This window comes from Zootoca vivipara, chromosome 2 (assembly GCF_965207765.1).
Source record: "Zootoca vivipara chromosome 2, rZooViv2.hap1.1, whole genome shotgun sequence".
Lineage (NCBI taxonomy): Eukaryota > Metazoa > Chordata > Lepidosauria > Squamata > Lacertidae > Zootoca > Zootoca vivipara.
Window position 1 is genome coordinate 75363158 of NC_142584.1, and position 21188 is coordinate 75384345.

The 21188-nt window shown below is 39.9% G+C and overlaps 1 protein-coding gene across 1 annotated transcript in view; it reads left to right on the forward strand.

The window, feature by feature from the left end:
- SYN2 (synapsin II) overlaps positions 1-21188 on the forward strand; it is a 150936-nt gene that overhangs the window by 102107 nt on the left and 27641 nt on the right. Inside the window, exons 6-8 of the mRNA XM_035106223.3 lie at positions 12817-12879; positions 15138-15280; positions 21113-21187. Of these exons, the coding sequence (XP_034962114.1) occupies positions 12817-12879; positions 15138-15280; positions 21113-21187 (281 nt within the window). The remainder of the gene's footprint in view (positions 1-12816; positions 12880-15137; positions 15281-21112; position 21188) is intronic.

Genomic DNA, 21188 nt, shown 5'->3' on the forward strand with positions numbered 1-21188 from the left:
CACGGAGGCCTTCCAGAAAACACTTTCTTCTTGATTTTAGGCCATTTAGAAGATTTTTTTTAAAAGAAGAAGATATAAATTAGCCTGCAATATGGTATGTCATTGTCTGTTTCTCTCGTTGTCAAAGTAAAAATGTATGTCAAAGCCATTGCTTCCTTTCGCTTTAAGGCTCAGCTTTAGTTTCATCCCCTAATCTCTCCCTGTCCCTTTCAACATTTTCTTGGAATAATGCCTCTATGCTGGTTGCACAGATGATCATTCATGAAGAGGAAATGTTACAAGCATTGCCTGAAAGGCGTACACAGTTGGAACATGCAAGCGATACCAGGACAGGATTGCAGTAGAGCAGTTTAGCTGCTATCTGGTAATGGATTTGTTTGAAGTATTGATTAACTTTTTTTTGAAAAAGTGCCCTAAGTCTGAATTTGTAAGATGAGCTTCTAATTTAACACCATATTAGCAGTGACCTGAAACAGGGGCATGCAGTTTGCAAATATTTTCTGCCCCTGCTAAGTGTGCTCCCTCTTAGTTGTATGGGTGAGAGGGCCAGGGTTTGGGCTTTTTTTTTTTAAAGCTACAGAACAGGTTGACATATTGGGGTGAGAAAGCGTTTAGCATACTGCATGAACTCCATAAGAACCACTAACTGGTGAGTCATATGAGATATAGATGTATTATCACTGCTTTGGTTGTTCTATAGAAATTCTTTTTCCCACATAACATTAAGAAACTGGAATATTAATTTACACAGCTCAAGCAGCTTGGGAAAATTAAAAAAATATATAATAATCAGCAGGTTGAAAGCAATGAATTCTCAAGACAGTAGGAAGGATAGATAACTAATTTCCTAAAACAGCATGAACCTTGCCGTGGGCTTCAACTTCAGCAGTAGAGCACCAGAGTTAAAGGGCCAGTTTGCTGAAGAAGCACAAAGAAGTTTTAAGTTCTCTGCTGCTGCAATATGGCAAAGCAGGCTGTTTCTTTGAAATGTCCCCGTCCCGTCCCGTCCCGTCCCGTCCCATCTCCCCCCTTTGTGTTGGTTAGGGAATAAACTAGGGAAACAGAGTTTTGGGGTTTTTTGGTTTCTTATAGAGCCAAGGGCAGACATCCCCAAACTTTGGCCCTCCAGAAGTTTTGGACTACAATTCCCATCATCCCTGACCACTGGTCCTGTTAGCTAGGGATCATGGGAGTTGTAGGCCAAAACATCTGGAGGGTCAAGGACTTGAAAGAACCAACCAGTATATGTTTGAGATATGTTCTGGGATAAATGTAACTAGTAACTGACTTGACTAAAGGCATGATTGTATCCTTCAACTGAACTCAGCAGAATTATATGTCCACCTGCCGCTGTGGCTACTGGGCAGTTTACCAAAGATCACAGTGATCTTAGGCGAGATTGACTGGATAGAGCACTGCATGCAGTCTACAACTGTTACATAGAAGGGTAATTACTCCTGAGTAATTAACAGTTGTGTGGCAATGCCCGCGGTCTCCCCGAAGAAATAAAGACACAGGACACATAGTTTAAGGTTAATGGGTCGAATAGGCCACAACTTTATTGATTACGGAAGAAAAGAGGTATTGGCATAGGCATTGGATCTAACCGACTATATCTGACTCCAGCCCGCTCTGCTGGCAGTCTGTGAAGGGTTAACCACCGTTGGATGGGTCCTGCGATGCACATCAACTAGGTACCCATCCTGGGGCCACCATTCGGGGTCGTGCCCTCAGGCCCTCACCTTCCACGGTTTCGGACTTGGCAACGCCCCTTGGACTCCTTAAGGGAGTACCCCTCCGCATTTGGGGAGGTGATGGCAGCAACCTCCCCACCACATCTGGTCCTTCAAGAGATAATCCAATGCCTACCGCCAAAACCAAGTTGTGACGATTACCACGAGGTAGGCGAAAACCACCTGGCCTGAGCCAATTTGCCAGGTGGGGAAAACTCCTACCAGGCCCCGAATACGGCGACCAACCGAAGTCCGTAGGCAACGTCAAGACGGAAACCCTGCCTGAATGGGGGAGGTGGGTGGGAGAAAAAAGGTGAGGTGAGGCCGAAGGCAAGAGGACGAGCTCCTGTCGCGGGCTCGCTTATATTGGTAAGCCACACCCCCCCGGTGCGCCCCGATTGGACGCACCACAGGCGTGCCGCGGCAGGAGGCCGACCAATGGGCTGGGGGGGAATGCTAGCCAATCCCCCCCGCGTGAAGCCCGCGTGCAGCCCACAACCCCTCCTCCCTTCAAGACGGGAAGAGGCTTTACCTTTCTTTACTGTGTAAAGTTTACCCTGCAGCAATTGGCATTACAGTAGTTACCTGTGGATTAACAAGCGAATCAGTTTTTCCATGTAACATTTTTTACAAATCATTAGGAAGAAAAGGTGGAAAGAGGTGGAGGGGGGAAGATGAGTGGGGTTGGGGTTGGGTGGCGATGTTTCTACAGTATTTTACTTAATATATGTGGGGTTTTGTGTCAGCATTGCTTGTGCAGGTTCTCTGCTATTCACTTGTGTTCCTTTGGTGGTGAGAGAGGTTGCGGTTGGCCTAGGGTGTGGTTGTTCACTTGTGATTGGCTGTGGTGATCTTTGTTTTCATGTGTGAGTGGGTGTTTTGGATCAGGTTTGCCATATTGATTTGTATGCTATTGGTGGGTTTTTGTCATTGTCTTGTTGGGCTGTGTATGTGATAAAGGGGAGCTATACTGGGGTGAAGACGTCTTCTTCTATTTGTCCCCATGTCAGTTTCAGCTTATTGGTTAATTTTTCTAGTAAGGCTGTTTCCCATACTATTTGGTACCATTGGTCCATGCTTTCTCCTGACAGGTCTCTCCAGTGTCTGGTTATGATGCTTCTGGCTGCTGAAAGTAGGTGGGTTATAAGTTCTTTGTGGTGTAAGTGGGCATTATTGTCTTAGAAGATGTTTAGTAGGGCCAAAACTGGGGTCATTTCTAATACTTGCTTGGTCATTTTAAATATTTCTTGTATGGTTGTTGTCCAGAATAGTTGGATTTTGGGGCACACCCACCACATGTGGAGGTATGTGCCTGTGGAGGTGCACCCTCTCCAGCATTTTGGTGAGGTTCCTGGGCGTATTAGCGCTAGTTTTCTTGGTGTTAGGTACCACCTGTAGGTGAGTTTCAGAGTGAGTTCTTTACTTTTTGTTTATATGGATTTAAAGAGGGGTTTAGACCACATTCTGGTCCATTGAGTGGGGTTAATCTCATAGCCTATGTCATCCTCCCATTGTTTTTTGATTGCGTCTAGGGGGTTCGTGGGATTTTGGAGTAGTATTTTGTATATTGCAGATACCATCCCTTTACCGTGTCCCTTTGTTATTAGGAGGAGGTTTTCGAAGGTTGTCAGGGGCCTAGTTGCTGCTGATTTTACTACTGACATTGCACATACTTTTGTAAATCAAGGAAATCTTTAATAAAAATATATTTAAAAAATTAATTTAAAACACACACACACAAGGGAATCAGTTACTGCCAAACAGCTGCCTGACAAGCTGCAAATCTTGGTGGAAAACATACTTCTAAGTAGAACAGAGGGGTTACATTGTTATTTAACAGTATAAGCAGTGGCCAGGCTGTCAAACTGAGCCACAATGTCAACAGTATGAGAAAGTGCCCCTCTAGTACGCTACATATATCATGCCCTTTCATGTGGCAGGAGTGTATATAAGATGCCATGACTGCCCTGTTCCCACAATATCAGAGCTGCTGGGCTTAGAGTAATAGGCTTGCAAAGGGAAATTAAGGAAATGTCTAGCCAGGAGGGAAGGTTATATTATACAGTATATATTTTTTTACCATGAAAGAAATAAGATTCCTCTCATTTTTGTAACACAGCTGAATTTTCTGTTTTGTCATCTCCCCTTTCTTTGTCTCCCCTTCCTGTGCTCAGTCATACTCGCGTTTGGTGCTCAGGTAGTCAGTCAACCAGTTCCATCACCCACAGCTGTCTGGAAAGCCAGGGAGCTGAACCACAATGCTGGATATCACATTTGAGAGGGATTGTGCAACATTTATCCATCGAAAATAGGGACGTCCTGTTCCATAATTATAATTTTGCTATTTATATCCCACACACATCTTATTGGGTTGCCCCAGCCACTCTGGGCAGCTTCCAACATACATGAAAACATAATAAAACATTAAATATTAGAAGAAGAAAAACTTCCCTATACTGGATTGCCTTTAGACGGCTTGGGGGTTGGATAACTCCATACCCTCCAACATTTCTCCAGTGAAAATAGGGGCATCCTAAGGAAAAGTGGGACATTCCAGGATCAAATAAGAAACTGGGATGGCTTCTCTAAATCAGTGACATCCCTGGAAAATAGGGACACTTGGAGGGTCTGATTGTGTTGATGGCCAATACCCATCTTACCATTCCATAGTGAGGCAAGGAAGTCAACAGGAGCATCAGTGAGATCAGCTATTAATGCCCTCAGAGCATTCAGGAATCCCTCATCATCTATCAGTTTCAGGGGGCAGACTATCTTGCAAAGTCGCCTGTTTCTGCAGAGGGCAACTCCCACCACCAGTCCACAGCCAACCTTGTAACAAGCCATCCATGGCAAAGGAGTAATTGTAACTCCTCCCACTACCAGATCATTCCCAATCTATTACGGTATATAGTAATGACCAGATCTAGGGTATGATCTGCCACAAGTATAAGGCCCTGATACGTTGAGACATCTCCATGGTTGTCATGGAACCAATTAAATCCTGAGCCAGTCTATATAAGAAGGCTGTGGTGTGGATATTGAACTTCCAGGAATAACATAGAAGTGTTTCAGAAGAAATTTGCCTGTTCATGATATTGTTGGGTCATTTCCTAGTTTCCATTTCATCCGAAAACAAAGGGCATTCCGTAATACTGACGAGGGAAGCCCTTTCTCATGAATAAGTACAGTTTCCCCATGACATTGCAGTTTCTGTAAAATATAACATCATGCCCGTGGAAGTCGACATGCCATAATAAACTGGTGTCACAACATGTTCAGTACCTCATTCCACAGTACAATAAAAATGTACTATGCAAATGTTAATGCAGTATGTTTTGTTACAAAAATCCAATTAACTATTAACTAACTGACAGTAACCTGCTATGAAAAGAGCAATAAAATAACTCCATAATAAGAATTTCCCACAACAGCAAAGTTTAAACTTTGTTGTTGTTTAGTCGTTTAGTCGTGTCTGACTCTTCGTGACCCCATGGACCGTAGCACGCCAGGCACTCCTGTCTTGCACTGCCTCCCGCTGTTTGGTCAAACTCATGTTCGTAGCTTCGAGAACACTGTCCAACCATCTCGTCCTCTGTCGTCACCTTCTCCTAGTGCCCTCAATCTTTCCCAACATCAGGGTCTTTTCCAGGGAGTCTTCTCTTCTCATGAAATGGCCAAAGTATTGGAGCCTTAGCTTCACGATCTGTCCTTCCAGTGAGCGCTCAGGGCTGATTTCCTTCAGAATGGAGAGGTTTGATCTTCTTGCAGTCCATGGGACTCTCAAGAGTCTCCTCCAGCAAACTTAAATAAACATTAAGTTAAACCAATAATTCAGCAGTATATAACAAAAGGTGAAAAAGAAACCTTATAAACTAAACAAAAATATTATTGTATAATTATTGCCAGATTGAACCAAAGTATATGTTTGTTTTCTTATTTCATAAAAACAAAATGGACTACAAAGTACCATGTGGCATGTTCTCATGTCCAGGAGTGAGGAAACCCAGGGTCAAATTCCTACTAAGCCATGAGGCTCACTGGTAGCCCTTGAGCTTTTCACTATCTATCAGCCTAACCTACCTCATTGCTTGCATAGGCCTGGCAGAATAAAAAAAGGTTTTCAGCAGACATTTAAAAGTTGGCACAAAAGTTGTGAGTGTGCAGGTGGAGTGTATTGCCATTTTAGGTAAGACCCAGTGGATTCCAGCATGATGTGGCTGCTTGTTAATTTAAAATTTGTCAAGGCCTTAGTGGTTCATTGATTGTCATCTCAATTCTTGAAATATATGCATTCTCCAGTTTGTGGTTTCTGATGTCCCATCATCTAAATGTTCATGATTTTGAAAACAAAGCAAAACAAAACATTTTCTGCTAAGCCATCTTCCTTGTCACAAGCAAAATACAGATGGCTGAGAACCAGACCATCTATTGCTATCTTTTTAGTACTTATAAACTGTTTATGCAACCTCAAGACTGCAAAATACATAAAGATGCACAACTCTAAGAAAAATATGCATGTGTTTCTGATGGAAAATCATTTGAAGCCTTGCTTAAAGCCTTGCTTAATTAATAAATAAGTGAAACTGATATTTGTATAGATATATATTTTTAGGTTTTTATTAGTTGGCTTGTTGACATTGGTTTTACTGTTTATATTGTGTTGTAGATCACTTTGGATCACTTTTGTGACTACAGTGACTAATAAATAATAATAATAATAATAATAATAATAATAATAATAATAATAACCCATGTATTTAAAATTCACAGCTAGATTTTCTCATGATATGCTGTAAATTGAATTGAATATCCATTTTAACCATGGATATAAACCCTAACTATAATCCATGTGTATGACACAATGTGAAACTGGTGTGAAATTGTTTTCCAATCATTTTAACAGCTGTCCTCACTATTGTTTAGTTTCCTTTGAATGGAAAAACCAAATAAGGAAGCTACAACAGAAGAATAGTTCATATGAACTTTGTGTTGCATTCAGATAACCATAATGTTTTTGACCTTCAAAAAAGACTGATTATATCATTATCTCAGTATTTAAAACTTTCCCTTCAAGCCACAAATCCTCCAGAGAAAAAATGTATTTCATTTTAAAAACTGGAGGAGTAAAGTTTCATAACCCTTGTTGTTGTAAAAATAGGCCCAGAAGCATGACAGCTGCTTGATCTAAACCACTCTCATAAGTCATAACTTCTGGGGCACTAACTCATAGTTAGACACATGAGTTGGGCACCTGCAAAAGTAACACTAGCATTGACTTATGGAACTGTCTATTGTTAAGACCTGGATAATAAAAACGATGCTGCAACCAGGAAATTCTAAAGTGAAAAATATCAACGTATAAAATTTAGATGACGCAGTAACATGACATGTCTTAGATATTTACTTTTCTGATAAATTTCTAATTCAGTTTGGGTTACTGTTTATTTTTGTGATTCTCAGGAACAGGTAGGGAGAGTCCTATATGAGGCCAGCATATAAGGAAACAGACTGCTTTATTAACTAATACATGAAATACCAATATTAAGAAGACACAGATGAAGCGTATATGAAAATGCACCTACTAAGTAGGGGATGATTAGTTGTGTATCTTGATGCAGAAAGGTGAACCAAAGTTAGGTGAGAATGCGTTTTAACTTGTTGGCAAGAAGCTAGTATACAAAATTATTCAGTGGAGACAGTGCAATCTTAAACATTGTTTGTTCAAAAGTATATACAGTACATTGAATTCAGTGGGGCTTGATCCCAAGTAAGTAAGTTTGAATAGCCCATATAAATAGTTGGCTTCCATAGTTATCAAAGCAGGATTACAAAATCTGTGTGTCTAGAGTTTTCGGAACTGTAGCCACATGCAATCATAAATCATGATTTTTAGTGCCCCTAATAGTGAGAATTCTGTGTGCAATTGAAAAGTTCGGCCTCTGAAATGTCATGGAATGCTAATGTCAAAGTGAGGAAGCTGATAGAGATGTAAAATATCCAGTTGTCTGTATATTTTAATCTATTATTTGAGCAAGAAGACTAAAGCCACCATAACAAGAGTAGACAGAAGATAGAATGAAATCTAGATAGAATGAAATCTATTGGTATATCTCTGGGTGATTTGCAATAGATCTGCAAGAGTTTTTGACTCTGAATTACCGTTATTTCACAGTAAAAGCTACAAAATGACTTTTCTATCTAAATTACGCTATTAGAATGAAAATAACTAACCCGGAGTGGACATTTGTGAAAAGACTGTGATCTTCCTTCAGTTCTGGGACTGAAAATAATTTCCTAGTCTTGGAAATTTCCTAGGCATTCTGTTCCATGTTCTTCAGTTCTAACTATGTCTTTTGCACATAGATCCTGGGATCATAGTAAAACACAAGCCGTAAGTCTGACTACTCCTGCAGTAGGGGCATCCCTTAGCAACTGCTTCACATGTACACAAGCCTTCTGATCTAAAGCTTTTGCATGTGGAGACCCTTTAACCTGGCCTAGAAATAAATTCAGACAGGACTCAATTTTTGGTTTGGTTTTTTGGCAGAATTTAAGCCACAACTTTTTGATTACAAATCAAGTGAGTGGTTCCAAAGGCCATCTAGGGTAGCGCTGACTCTAGGCGGCACCATGGGTCAGCCAGGTGAACACCTGGGACGGGAGCCTGACTAGCGCCTAGCCCGAGTTCCCCAAGATGTGCCCTGAACTCTGGATCAGGGCACAACCCCACTCGGGGAAGACCAACCATGAGTCCTAGGATTCCTTTTACAGGAATACCCGTGGACAGGGATGGCTGGGAATCCTGCCACACCTATCAGCATGAACCAGAGCCTATCCAGCAACCTTACAAGTTGTGACAATTTGCTACGTGACAGGCGAAACCCAAGTGGCAACAGCCAATCAGCCAAGTGGGGGAAATTCCTACCATGCCCCTGCTCCAAAACAGGCAACACACAACGGCATAGCAAGGTCAAGCGCAAGCCTTAATATTAGGGAGAGGTGGGCGGGTGTTCCGATGCACTGCGACCCAAGAAGAGGATCTCGAGAGTCATGTGCAACAGTTAAGTAATGGTCCCTCTGACTATTTGACTGGCATGCCCATAGCCCAATTGCTCCCCGTCAGAGGGACCACCAATAGGGTGTTGTGGCTGCTCCAATGCCCCGCCCCAACACCTAGGTCTGATTGCCAGGTCCTACTGCAACGCTTGCCTTCTCTTGTAGGGAGGACCCGATTTAACATCAAGATTGCCTTTGCAATGACCTTTTCCCTTTATATGCTGTTCAGTAATATATCTAAAGATTAAGGAATGATAGTTTTTGCTTTGAAACACAAGAGCTGGTCTGTGACTTACTTAGATGGGTATATCAAGCAGAGGATATTAGAGTTGATGTACGAGGGACCCAGATATATCTTGATTATGTTCACATGTCTTTCTTTTCAGACTAGCCAGTAAAGCTCACTTAACCAAAGTCTTACCTGATTTAAAAAATCACACAGCTGTTAAGTCTTCAAGAGCAGATTATGAGATATAAAAGCCATTGAGAGTAGTGTGGAAATATTTGTATTCTTTAGTTGCTTTAGACAGCGATGGGAAATAGTTCCCACTGGGAAGACTATTTTAATGAAAAGGATCATGTTGATTTTTGAAGTAAAGCCATGAATAACCATTTGCCTTTGCATCATCATATGTCCCGTCCCCCCCGCAAAAAAAACATATCCCTTTCTGTTCTTACTTTTTTACACTAATTAAAAGTACAAGTAAACTGCATTTTAATTCTAAAAGCTGATTAGGGGAGAAAGGAAGAGTAATTATTGGTAGGGACAAAAAACAAACAAACTCCAGCACCTGATATATTTTCTGCCAAGCTCTTCTCATTGGTGTGGACAGTAAGCAGTAGAATAGCAATGAATATGACTGAGGAAACTAGTGTGCCAATCACACACAGAGAAAAATTGGATATAATTGACCTGTTTACAAGATAATGCCACTGTCTGGACACAGCCTAATACATTAAAAAAAAATTAAAAAGCCAGAGGCGCTTTCTAACAGGATATCAGTCATAGTTTACCACTGTTATGTATGCTGCAATATTTGCATTGCAGAGTTTAGCAATTTCAAGATAAACAACCTGATCCCATACATCTCTGTTTGGAAGTAAGCCCCACTGAGTTCACTGGGACATACTCCCAAGTAAGTGTGAGTTGCATCTCAGCTTAAGTCCTTCAAATGCTTTGCCCTTGAAAATTATAGCTGCACACTGAAGAAAACTTGTTAGACTTTGAATACGTGGGATAGGTAAACAGTCTGCCAAAGTATTTTTAGAAGGTATTCTGCTCATTTAATTCCATGCCAAACATGAGCAAACTCCCACTGTGAAAGTGCCCTAAGGTGTAGCACATCGTAATTTACTTCTTGACAGTAGTGCTTCACAATAATCAATAAAGCCTTTCATTTGTAAGAAATCCAGATTTCAGACAAAACACTTTTCAGTCTGGTATTTAGGAATCTTTAGGTGTTCTTCATGTTAACAACCACCCTTCATTTTGCAGGGTGTAATACATTGATACAATATCTTTCACCCACCACATCTCACAGAAGTCAGTGCAAAATTCTAACTTCATTGTACTCTGTCCATTTATTCCTACTCTCTGCTTCTTGTTGCTTAACCAGTTCCTGGTCTACAAGAGCATCTCGCCTCATATTGCATGATGGCTAAACTTACTGAGAAGTCTTCATTGAGTTACTTTGTTAGACTAGCCACTGAATGTCATGTGGATGCTCCTCGGTTATTGTTCCATAGTGATACATTTTCCACCTAATGCTAATGTGATCCTCTTGGTGAGTAATGAGAGTCCCAGGAACAAATTTACAATTTGGACAGGGGGGTGGGTAGGAAGCAATTTGCAAAATTCGCATTTGCAGTTTTTCAATAATGGCAGAAATAAAAGCTGCAATATGGGAATATTTACAGAGGATACAACCCAGTCTACCACAGGTGCTCTTCCCATACGCAGTGAATTCCCATAGTCTCAATAGAACCCTGTTATTATCCACCAACCCACCCACTATGCATAAGTCAATGCCACCCATTGAGCCATTGGAAGGAACTGAGGCTGTGTGCGCCTCTCATATCTCTGTCTATATATCCCTCTGACCTCTGTAAAAGCTGTTCATGTCCTAGAACCTGGCATTTGTGTATAGATCTCCTATTACTCCTAATGGCATGATACATTGCACATGTGTTTGGCCATGTGTGGGAAGAGGGAGAAAATCCATGCTCTATTGAGTCTTCTGTGGGAGGTTGCAGTTCCTCAATTTATTTCGTTGTGACCGGGGTGGGGGGGTGGGGCGATTTCCATAAAGACATGCCTATGCATGTAAATTCACTATTGTTTTATATTTCCCAGCTTTGTTCAGCTATGTGAACCTCACAGATAAAGGACAAAAGTAATTTACATTAACTCAGTACGTGTTAATGATGATAACCTTGTAATGTGAATTATAGGTTGGGAAGCGCACTTTATCTAGAGAGGCATAAAATGAGAGTTTACAACCATTAAAATGATGAAAGTGCAATTAAGTCAAAAATAAGGACATTCAGAAGTGTTATAGTACACATGAGACATAAATCTGCTGAGGATATCTGTTTATTTATAAAAATATAATTTGAAGAAACAAACTTATTTAGTGCTAACTACAATATTTAAAGGTGAAGCAGTCCAACAAATCAAACACTTGACAGAATGAAGTATCAGAAAAGGTTGTTTTCAGGATGCTGCTTGGCAATTTTAAGCAAGTTACTTGCAGCAATTCTTTGCAAGTAGGAGATAGCATTGCTTGCTTTATGAAGAGTTTGAAATATGGATCTAAGTGCCAGGTTGTGGTAGATCATGCAGTAGATATTGTTGGCTGCATGGATATATTTCATGACTGACTCCTATTGAAATGAACAAATTTAGCCAAAACACAGTTAGTGAATTTGTTTAATTCATTCTGTATTGTTTAATTCATTCTGTATTGTTCAAGAATGATTAGCCCAAATGGAGTTGGAAATCAGACTGCTTCACAAGTTTAATAATTGGAATTTCTTATGGGTTTATGTGTGCTCCGCTGACACACACAATCAGGGGGTGCCTGTGCTGTTGCTAATTTTTTGTTTTGCCATGTCTTCCATAGCAGCCATGTTGTGCTATGCTATGGCAGCCATTTTAATTGCATTTTGTGGAACCTAATAAATAGAATTGTTTAATTGTATCTCCTGCTTGTGCATAAGTATGCTGTCCATACCTGAATGCAATTAAATTGTTGATTAAAAATATAAACAAGTACCGGTAAGAAATAGCACACAGACTGTGTGACAGCAAGCAACAATATTGGGAACTGGCCAGGGGCCACCAATCCAAGAACTCCCAGTTAACCACAGGCACTAGAAAATGCTGCCGTGAACTACCATCATCACAATGGAAGCAAGGAGCTCCAGTCTTCCTTCTTCTCTCAGGGTCTCAGGAGGCTGCTGCAAGTGGGAATTGATTGATGGCTTTATTTTATTATTGATACCCACTTGAGAATTTACTAATTGAAGAAAGTTAAACATGTACTGTATTCAGTAAAAAAATATGCCATCCCTTTTATTATCGGGGAATGGCTTGGCCCTTCTTGCACTTTCTGCTAGAGAACGCCATGTACATGTTGTGAAAATGTACCGTACATCTTATGGATAAATTATTATTCTGCAGCAAGGATCTGTAAAAACAAAAAACAAAAAACCATTGTCTGAGCAAAAGTAGGAAATATCTGAACTCAGTGCTTTTATGTTAAAGAGAGAGAAATTATGGCCTGGAAGACATTATATTCCTTGCATTATATAAAACAAAAGGCAAGTGTGGGAGCTCTGCGCCATAGTAATGAAGACAGCTTGCCTGTACCAATTTGCCACATACAGACATTCAAGACAAGCTGAATCCCATCTGCCAAACTTTCTAATGAATCATTTCTAACAGAGAAATATGATCTTGATAATGAAATGTTCATTGCTTACGCAACCGTTTCTAAACTTGTGTTTCTTTCTTTCTTGCCCTCAGCTAACATTGCCAACATTTCCTGTTGTTGTGAAGATTGGACACGCTCATTCGGGCATGGGAAAGGTGCAGGTGCTATTTATCTATCTTGAGGGGAAATGGTGGAACTACTTTTTTTTATAAAAAATTGCTAGGTAAACACTGCAGGCACCAAAGTCTATAATGGAAGCAGCTAAAACTTCAGGGCAGTAATTATGCAAATCCATTTTGAGGCACATGCTTAGAAGCCCATCCGTATGTATTTGCTTAATTTTATGCATATGCATAAATCCCCTGAGCATATAATCCTCTTGTAAAAGTCGGTGCTTTTCAAATTGAAAGATGCTTCAAAGAGTTAGAACTGTTCTTAACTAAAAATTGACAAATTACCTCTGCCAGAAATACTGTGCACCCGTGATATTTGTCCTCTGTTTTATATTATTTAACCTTTTAATAGTTCTATAATGAACTGGACTTACACCCTCCCATCCATTCAATCACTACATCTTCCATCCCGTTTCCCTAGTCCTTCACCTCCTGTGTCCTTCCATTTAAACCCCACTTACCTGGCTGGAAGTCTTGCAGCACCAAACAGATTCAGGAAGAGGAAAAGGGGGACGTGCTGCATCCCTTCTCTGGTAAGAGGACACAAGGTCCCTAGATAGGTCCCTAGATATGCCCTAAAACTAGTACATGAGCTACTCTCTTCATTTTATTAGTTACCCACTCCCACACAGCCTACAGATATTGTAGTAGCCTTTGAAAAACTAAATTCCCAGGGGATGAGGCCACTGAAGCAACATAGCAGATGCCAAAGACAGGAGGGAGGGACAGATTTTCTAACTTTCTCCCCCCCCCAGCTGTTTGCTGCTGCTAGACATACTCTTCAGGTGGTTTAAAGGAAAAGAAAGGTGGGTATTTGGGATTGAAGTGGGTGGGTGATAAAGGACTTGGACAAGAATTCTTCTTTGGCTCAGGTTTTAATCAAAGATGGAGAAGTTTCTGATTTTGTAAAAATCTATTATTTTAGTATTATAAGCCCTAAAACTAGTACATGAACTACTCTCTTCATTTTATTAGATGCCTACTCCCACAGAGCCTGTCTTTTCAGTATCATATTTTTACATCTGACATTCACTATCTACTCAGCATTTTCCATTCTAAAGGCCAACTTCTTCAATCAAATATGTACACATCCTTCAGAGTGAAGTATTTACTATGGGAGGTAGCATCACAAGTGACAAAAGATCTTGGCACTAGTCTATTGAACCTTTTGAAGAGAAGCTAAATGATTTAGTGAAATCCAAGCTCTCTCACTTAATTGGATTAGAATATACTCTGATGAACTAATAGCGTACTATACTGATTAAACATCCTTCTAAACCTAACCTTTTAACATTTAGAGAACAAGCATTTTACATTTGCTTTTGTTCCGTTTTTAAGTCTATATCCAAACATCTTCCACAAAAGAATTTGAAATCTCATCTTCCCCTATGCTGAGATCCACTAAAGTGCATAGTGAAAGACTTCATTGTATTCTATTGTTGAAGGGAAAGTAAGCTGGAGAAGTCAATATTTTATATGCAAAATTTTATATGTAAAATATATATGTAAAAAGATAATATAATTCTATAAATCTACTTTTATACCATTCCTCTGTTTTTTAAAATATTTTATTTATTCTTGAATTTGAAACATTGCTATCTGTCCTAAATACCACCACTTGTTTCCTTACAGAGAGGTCCCAATTCTTTATTGTATTTTCAGATTGTCTGTAAACATGTGCTTCTATACCCTTCATTGATACTGCTGGGTCAGTTTTACAATAAAGCATTGCTAGAAATTAATTGTCTGCATAAAGACATATTAGAGGGGAAATGTGTTGTAGATATTAATATAGATGAATAAATCCATAATAAGTAGGGGTGTTCAATGATGTCATTCTCTGTCTCAACTTATTTCCTTGTTGTATAGAAGTGCGGTTGCCCCTCATATAAAGATGCTTGCTTTGCAGGGACACCAATTTAAGGTTGGAGTTGAGTGGGTGACAATGAACAGCAATATACAGAACTGATTTCAAGGAATCCACTGAAATCTGGGCATTTTCCAAACATCATTTCCTGTCCTGGGAATAAATATGGGGGGTGGGGACTGAATTTTGATATGTTTTGTACATTTGCATGTTAGATTTCGCTAAGTATAAGGGGAAATGTTTAGCAAAAAAATAATACAGTATAAACTTGTTAAGTAAGTTCAAGAAGTAGAATTTCATTTATAAGTAAACCTAACAGTTCTAATCTTATTCTTTTTGTCTCCCCGTGCTATAAATCTATGGCTAATAACAGGTCAAGGTAGACAACCACTATGATTTTCAGGATATAGCCAGTGTCGTAGCACTCACTCAGACCTATGCCACCACTGAACCCTACATAGACTCCAAATATGACATCAGGATCCAAAAGATAGGCAACAACTACAAAGCATACATGTGAGCAAACATTCTGGTTTGTTTGTTTGTTTGTTTGTTTGTCATTTTCAGTTCCATCAGCTGCAAAGCAGGTAACAACCAGACTTTATGGCCTTGCATGAAAGTTCACCATTATCCTAATGTGGAATCTACAGTGCATCAGTAATACTGTGAATCAGTGAGTAAAATAATGGGGATTTTTAAAAAAAAGGATATTAAGAATTTCAGTGAACAGATTAGAATAATTCATCTTTTAAAGTGACGTGCAGTAGAATGCAATCAAAACTTTATATAATTCCTGAACATAAAAAAACAAAACAGACAGATTCTGCAATTTAAAAAGACAGGGATCGCTTGAAGAAACATCCACTGGAAATTGCCCTAGAGTCATTTTCCATATTTCAAAATAACCACAAAATCCTAAAGGTGGGTGGGGGGAAACAACTCTCTTTTCAATATTTTTTTCCTTGCCAACAGACAAGTAAATTATTATCTATGAATCACATTGAAAGGTTACCCAGAACAGTTATCTGTTCTGAAAATTAAAATGCACACTTTTCAAACTGCTTGCCATAAGGCCTTTGAAGAAAAACCAAATATGTAAGAAGTTAGATTGACAACCAGGCCGTTGATGAAAAACTCTGCAAGACTATGCAGAACTCCTTGTTAATCCAAAGGCAATGTGTCTAATTCTCTACTTTGTGTAAGGTGATGTTACATAATATATTTATTACAAAATGACCCACTGCCAAGTGATTTAGGAAACATAACTCATAAATTTAGTCCATCTTATCTTAAGCCAGTATAGAAGCAATTTCGAAGCACTGAATACCTATCAATAAGTGCCTGGTTGTTGTTGGCTTGTGATGACACAAAGGTGGGTTTTTCCACTGATGGCACTGATGTTATGGAATGCACTCCCTGCTGTAATAGGAGAAGGGCTGTCCTCATTGGCATTCTTCTGGCTTTTGATGACACACCTGTTTACACAGGCATTCCCTTGATCTCTCGACCCAAGTCTCCAGCTTTCATTACTGTGTGTTTTAATGGGATTGTTTTATTGGGTATTTTAATTATGGTTGCTTGTATTTTAATGCTCACATAACTGGTTTATATACTTGTAGAATGTTTGGAAACCTATTTGGGCACTAGATGGTATATGCATTATTAAATAATCATTTAAAAAAATGCTCAGGGTGAAAGGAAACAGGGGCTCTATTGGCACTTGAAAGGCTAACAGATTTTATTAGGGCATGATGAAAGCCCATTTCATCAGAGGCATGATATGTGATTCTCAGTTGTCATATATATGCATGTTTAAAAAGGGTAATGTAAGGGTTGCATGTTATGTGACAACGCCGTGACAAATATCATTAGTCTTTTTGTTGTTGCTTGGCAAACCACTCCAGTATTTTGCCAAGAAAACTCCATGGACAAAGACAACAGGCATATAAAAGTTATGACGCTGGAAGATGAGCCCCTCATTAGTCTTTTAGGTGTCACAATATAGGTACCCCACCCGCACTTATGAACATCCCATTTTGCGAAAAATTCGTCTTGCGAATCGTGGTTTCCCATAGGAATGCATTGAAATTTAATTAATGCATTCCTATGGGCAAAAAAAGAAATTTCAATGCATTCCTATGGGAAACCGCGATTCGCAAGATGAATTTTTCGCAAAACGAATTGACTCGCGGAACGAATTTAATTTGTCTTGCGAGGCACCACTGTATATAACATTCTTTATCACACATTACCAATGAAAAATCAGGGGAGCAGCAACAGTCTAAGCAGGGCTTAGCCCTTACCAGAGTCTTCACTCACTTGTCCTGCCTCTCCATGCTCTGCCCACTTTTCCATAGCCAGATTCATTTACTAAACACCATGCTTTTCTTGTAAAAACTCAGATTTTCAGAAAAGCTTCCTTCAGAAATCTTCTTATTGTGAGAGAATATAGATACAAAAATTGATCCATGAGAAACCTGTGGTTCTTGAGATGTTTCTGGAATACAGCTCCCCTCATCGTTGACCATTGACCATGGAACTGAGGCTAATGGAGTTTTAAGTCCAACAACATCCGGAGGGGCCACAGTCACTGCCATAGTTGGGTCAAACCCAGAAGATGTCTCATTTAGGTTTGTTGCTGAATTTTGCCCAAATTGGCTTTTCTGCCCAGGAAATCTTATGCTGGGATCCAGCAGGTTCTCCTCCCTGCCGGTGACTGGGATTAGGGTAATGTCCTTGTCTGCAAAACTCCTGTAGATGCAGTGAACTGCATGGTAAATTGGAACCTCCCTGCTGCCCCCGAGAAGTTATATGGCAAGGCTAATGTGTATGTTTAGATGTGCCTGTTTCCTGTAGCAGCATAATTGAAAATGAAGCAGCGTCATAAAGATTATATTTCCTGTGGAACAAGGTCCTTATTGTATATAGACCTTGAGAGAGTTGTTAAAGGATACTGAAGGAGTAACTAATCTACATTAAACGATCTGGAGTGTGTGTACCCATTACTGTCATTCCATTTGGACCGTACCATTTCATTCCATTCCACGCTTTACAGTCTCTTTCTATTATTATAGTAACACGTTGTGGAATAAATCACATGCTCTATTTCCACGGTCTGTTTAGCGCAGGCAGTCAATTCAGTTCTCAACGTTTTTATTGCATTCATTGTCTTAGCTGCAATGAGTACATAATTCAGTTTGTTTCCCATTTCTGTTTTATTCCTTGTTTTCATTTCAGCAAGTTCCTAAGTGCGTTGAATGTTTATGTCATGTCTGTTAGCCCAGCTGCATTTGACTCCCCTCATCCTTCTGTAGCACAGCTTTGATGCACATCTGTAAAAGCTGTTCGTCTCACTTTTCGATACCACTCCCATTCATAGTGATCATTTTAGACATCCATGTTATTTTTGCAACATGTTTTAGAATGTTTGGTTGAAATAGGGAGGAAGGAGCTCACTCGTCCTGTCCAAACACAAAGATGAGCAAGCAGGAAGCCGTGGGAAGAGAAGAATTTCCTAGCTATGGATCCTTGTAAGAGTAGCTGGGTACAAAAGCATTAAGAACGTTGATAAGAATTTCTCCGCCACTAATAAGTGCCCTGAAAATCTACAGCCCTGCTGCTAAATTTTAATTATATCGGCCTCCATGCCTTATCCTTTTAAAATTATGCAGCAGATGTGGAACACAGTTGTCCGGTTCTCATGTCACAGTAAGCCAGACCATGGCTTGCTGTGGACATGCAAGCTCCTGTAAAGGAGAACATGGCTATTTTGTCCCTCTCTGGTCAGTCTGCTGCTGCACTGCATAGACATGCTTTGACTTAGCATGCCATCTGAACCTGGAGCCATGGTTTAGATCTCCTGAACAAACTACAATATGTAAACAAGAGCACAAACCTTTGTAGAGCTCAAGGTTACTCTGGAGAGTTAAACCATAAGCCTGGTCTTGGATGACACACTTAAGCCAAAACCTAGCTTACCTCAGTACACAAAGGAGCAAAGTGGCTGTGATTCGATTGCACAGAGCCTGGGCTTATGGCATACGGCAATCATTTGGTTTATCATAACACACAAAACAGGCCAGTATGGCTTGTGTAAATGTAGCTTTGGGATCTTGCGTGAGTTGCAAGTGAAGCAGGGAGATTCAGTCCAGGTTAATAACAAGAATAGCAATAAAAGACATAGCAGTCATTGCCATTTTATTGGAAACGTTCCAGGGATTGGGTGCAACTGACCTCTCCTCAAAACGCAAGGGTACATATAGAAGGACCTCTGAAGATGCTCTCAAAAGATCAGAAGAACTCACGTGGGTTGCCCTTTAGCTGCCAATGTCTAAGCTGTGTGGGATTTTTAAGGTTAATACCAACACTTTCAGTTGTGCTCAGAAATGGATCAAGAGCCAATAATACCTGTCAGGGAACTCCCAGGGGGTCCACCGGAGGAGAGGGAAGGCAGATCAGGTTACAGGGATCCCCAGCCCCTCCTTTCCTCCACCACCTCTTCCAGCCGAGGAAGCAGCGAGACGTCTAATGAGGAGGAAGAGGAAATGGTCAGCTCGGAGGAGAGAGGGGTCAGGGATGCTGGACAGGAGCCCCGGCACCAATTTAGCCAGGAGAGCTCCAAGAGGGAGACATTACTTCCTCTCCCCCAGCCACGTTGCGGGGTCAAGCACAAAGAGGGGAGGAGGTGCTTGGGGGTCTCCAAGTTCCTATGCTGGGGGAGGAGCAAGAGAGGGGCACTCCTGGATTCTGCGAGTAACTAACATGGACATGTTTTTGGTAGCTCAGCACTGTACATAGTTTGCACTTAATAAACTGTTTAAAGACAGTTGGAAGCCTGGCGTCGTTACTCGTGAGTAGCCACCACATGCCATTACAATACCATATACTGTAGTGATTCAAAACTGATGGTTCTTAGGACCATATAATGTTTTCTTCTAAACAATATACCCACTGTTAAAACTGTCCAAGTTCTACAGCAATATTGTCACTGTTCACAAACCGTGGCCTCCAATACAATGGTAGATTTAAACATATTTTTGTAAGAAGTTGTTGTGTAGTTAGTATTTCCATTTCATACTTGTACATTATCTTCAGTTATAATTTATCAAGGGAAGGGGGTTGTCTAGCAGAATGTTACAAACTGAGGGTTTGTCCACACTTCCACTTCATCCCAGGGAAACCCAATCTTTAATGCTGAATCAGAAATGCCTAGGAAGCATGAGACATGTGGAAAACCTCTTGGACATGTGCTTTTTAAGCATGGGGCCAGCAGCAGTGAGGATGAGCCCTTAGAGACAATTTGCTTTGACTTTCACAGTTTAATCAGAGTAGAAAATGAACGTGGTCCATTGGCTCAAAATCAACATGAAACTTTTATTACGCTTCACATGTTCAGATATATTTAGTCAATAGCTTGATATTCCACAGCTGGTTTTCGTTTGTGAGTGTGGTTTTAACACAAGCACAGAATATTGAAGAGCCGCCACAGGAAATATAAGCTATTTTAGAGTTTTAACTCTACTATCAAAATATCTACTGTTGTAATCTTCTGTGGTGTTATGTTGTAGTGGGTAGAGAACTCACATTATAGGTGACTTATTATATGCCAATTATCAGATAACTAGGATATAGTAGGGGTCAATCCAAATACCACAACTCCTGCAAATGTTTAGAGATTCCTACATATGGATATGAATATAAATGCATTGCTGTTTCAAGGAAACACCATGGGGTGAAAAGGAAACAAACGCAGTAGGAACAAAATTGCACTCATGTTGGATTTTCTCATATTACCTTGTCTTTCTCCAAAACCAATATACTAAAGGCATAAATTTATGTACTGTATTAATACGGAAAAACACACTGTTCTAAATTATAATCTGTTCTATAGATTCAGACCTCACAGTGTGATGATGAATAGTAAACCTCTGCATAAAGTCACATTATTGTTGTTACAGAACACAAATTATGGGTCAAGCCCATGTTACTATTCTGCATACAGCAGAGAAGTTCTCACTTTTAGCTCAGCTGCGCTAAGTTCAAATTCATAATTTTATTCTTTTTAAAAAAATATAACTTATCTGAGTCAGGAAAGATAGCTATGGGTTGGTTCAGTACACAAATAACATTTATTTTCATGAGTGTCTTCTTTCCTGTACACATCAAATTTAAATGCATTTATTTGGGGAAGTAGTTGAATATAATGTTTGTTTCATTTTAATCTTTTTGTAAGTTCCTTGGCATGCTTTTTCTTTTTTAAAAAAATCCAAAAGTTACCAACTAATAAGCTAATGATAAGAACAAAGAGGTTGGTGTGCTGCTTGCTAAAACATTTATATTTCTCCACAGGAGGACTTCAATATCTGGAAACTGGAAGACAAACACTGGATCTGCAATGTTGGAACAAATTGCCATGTCAGATAGG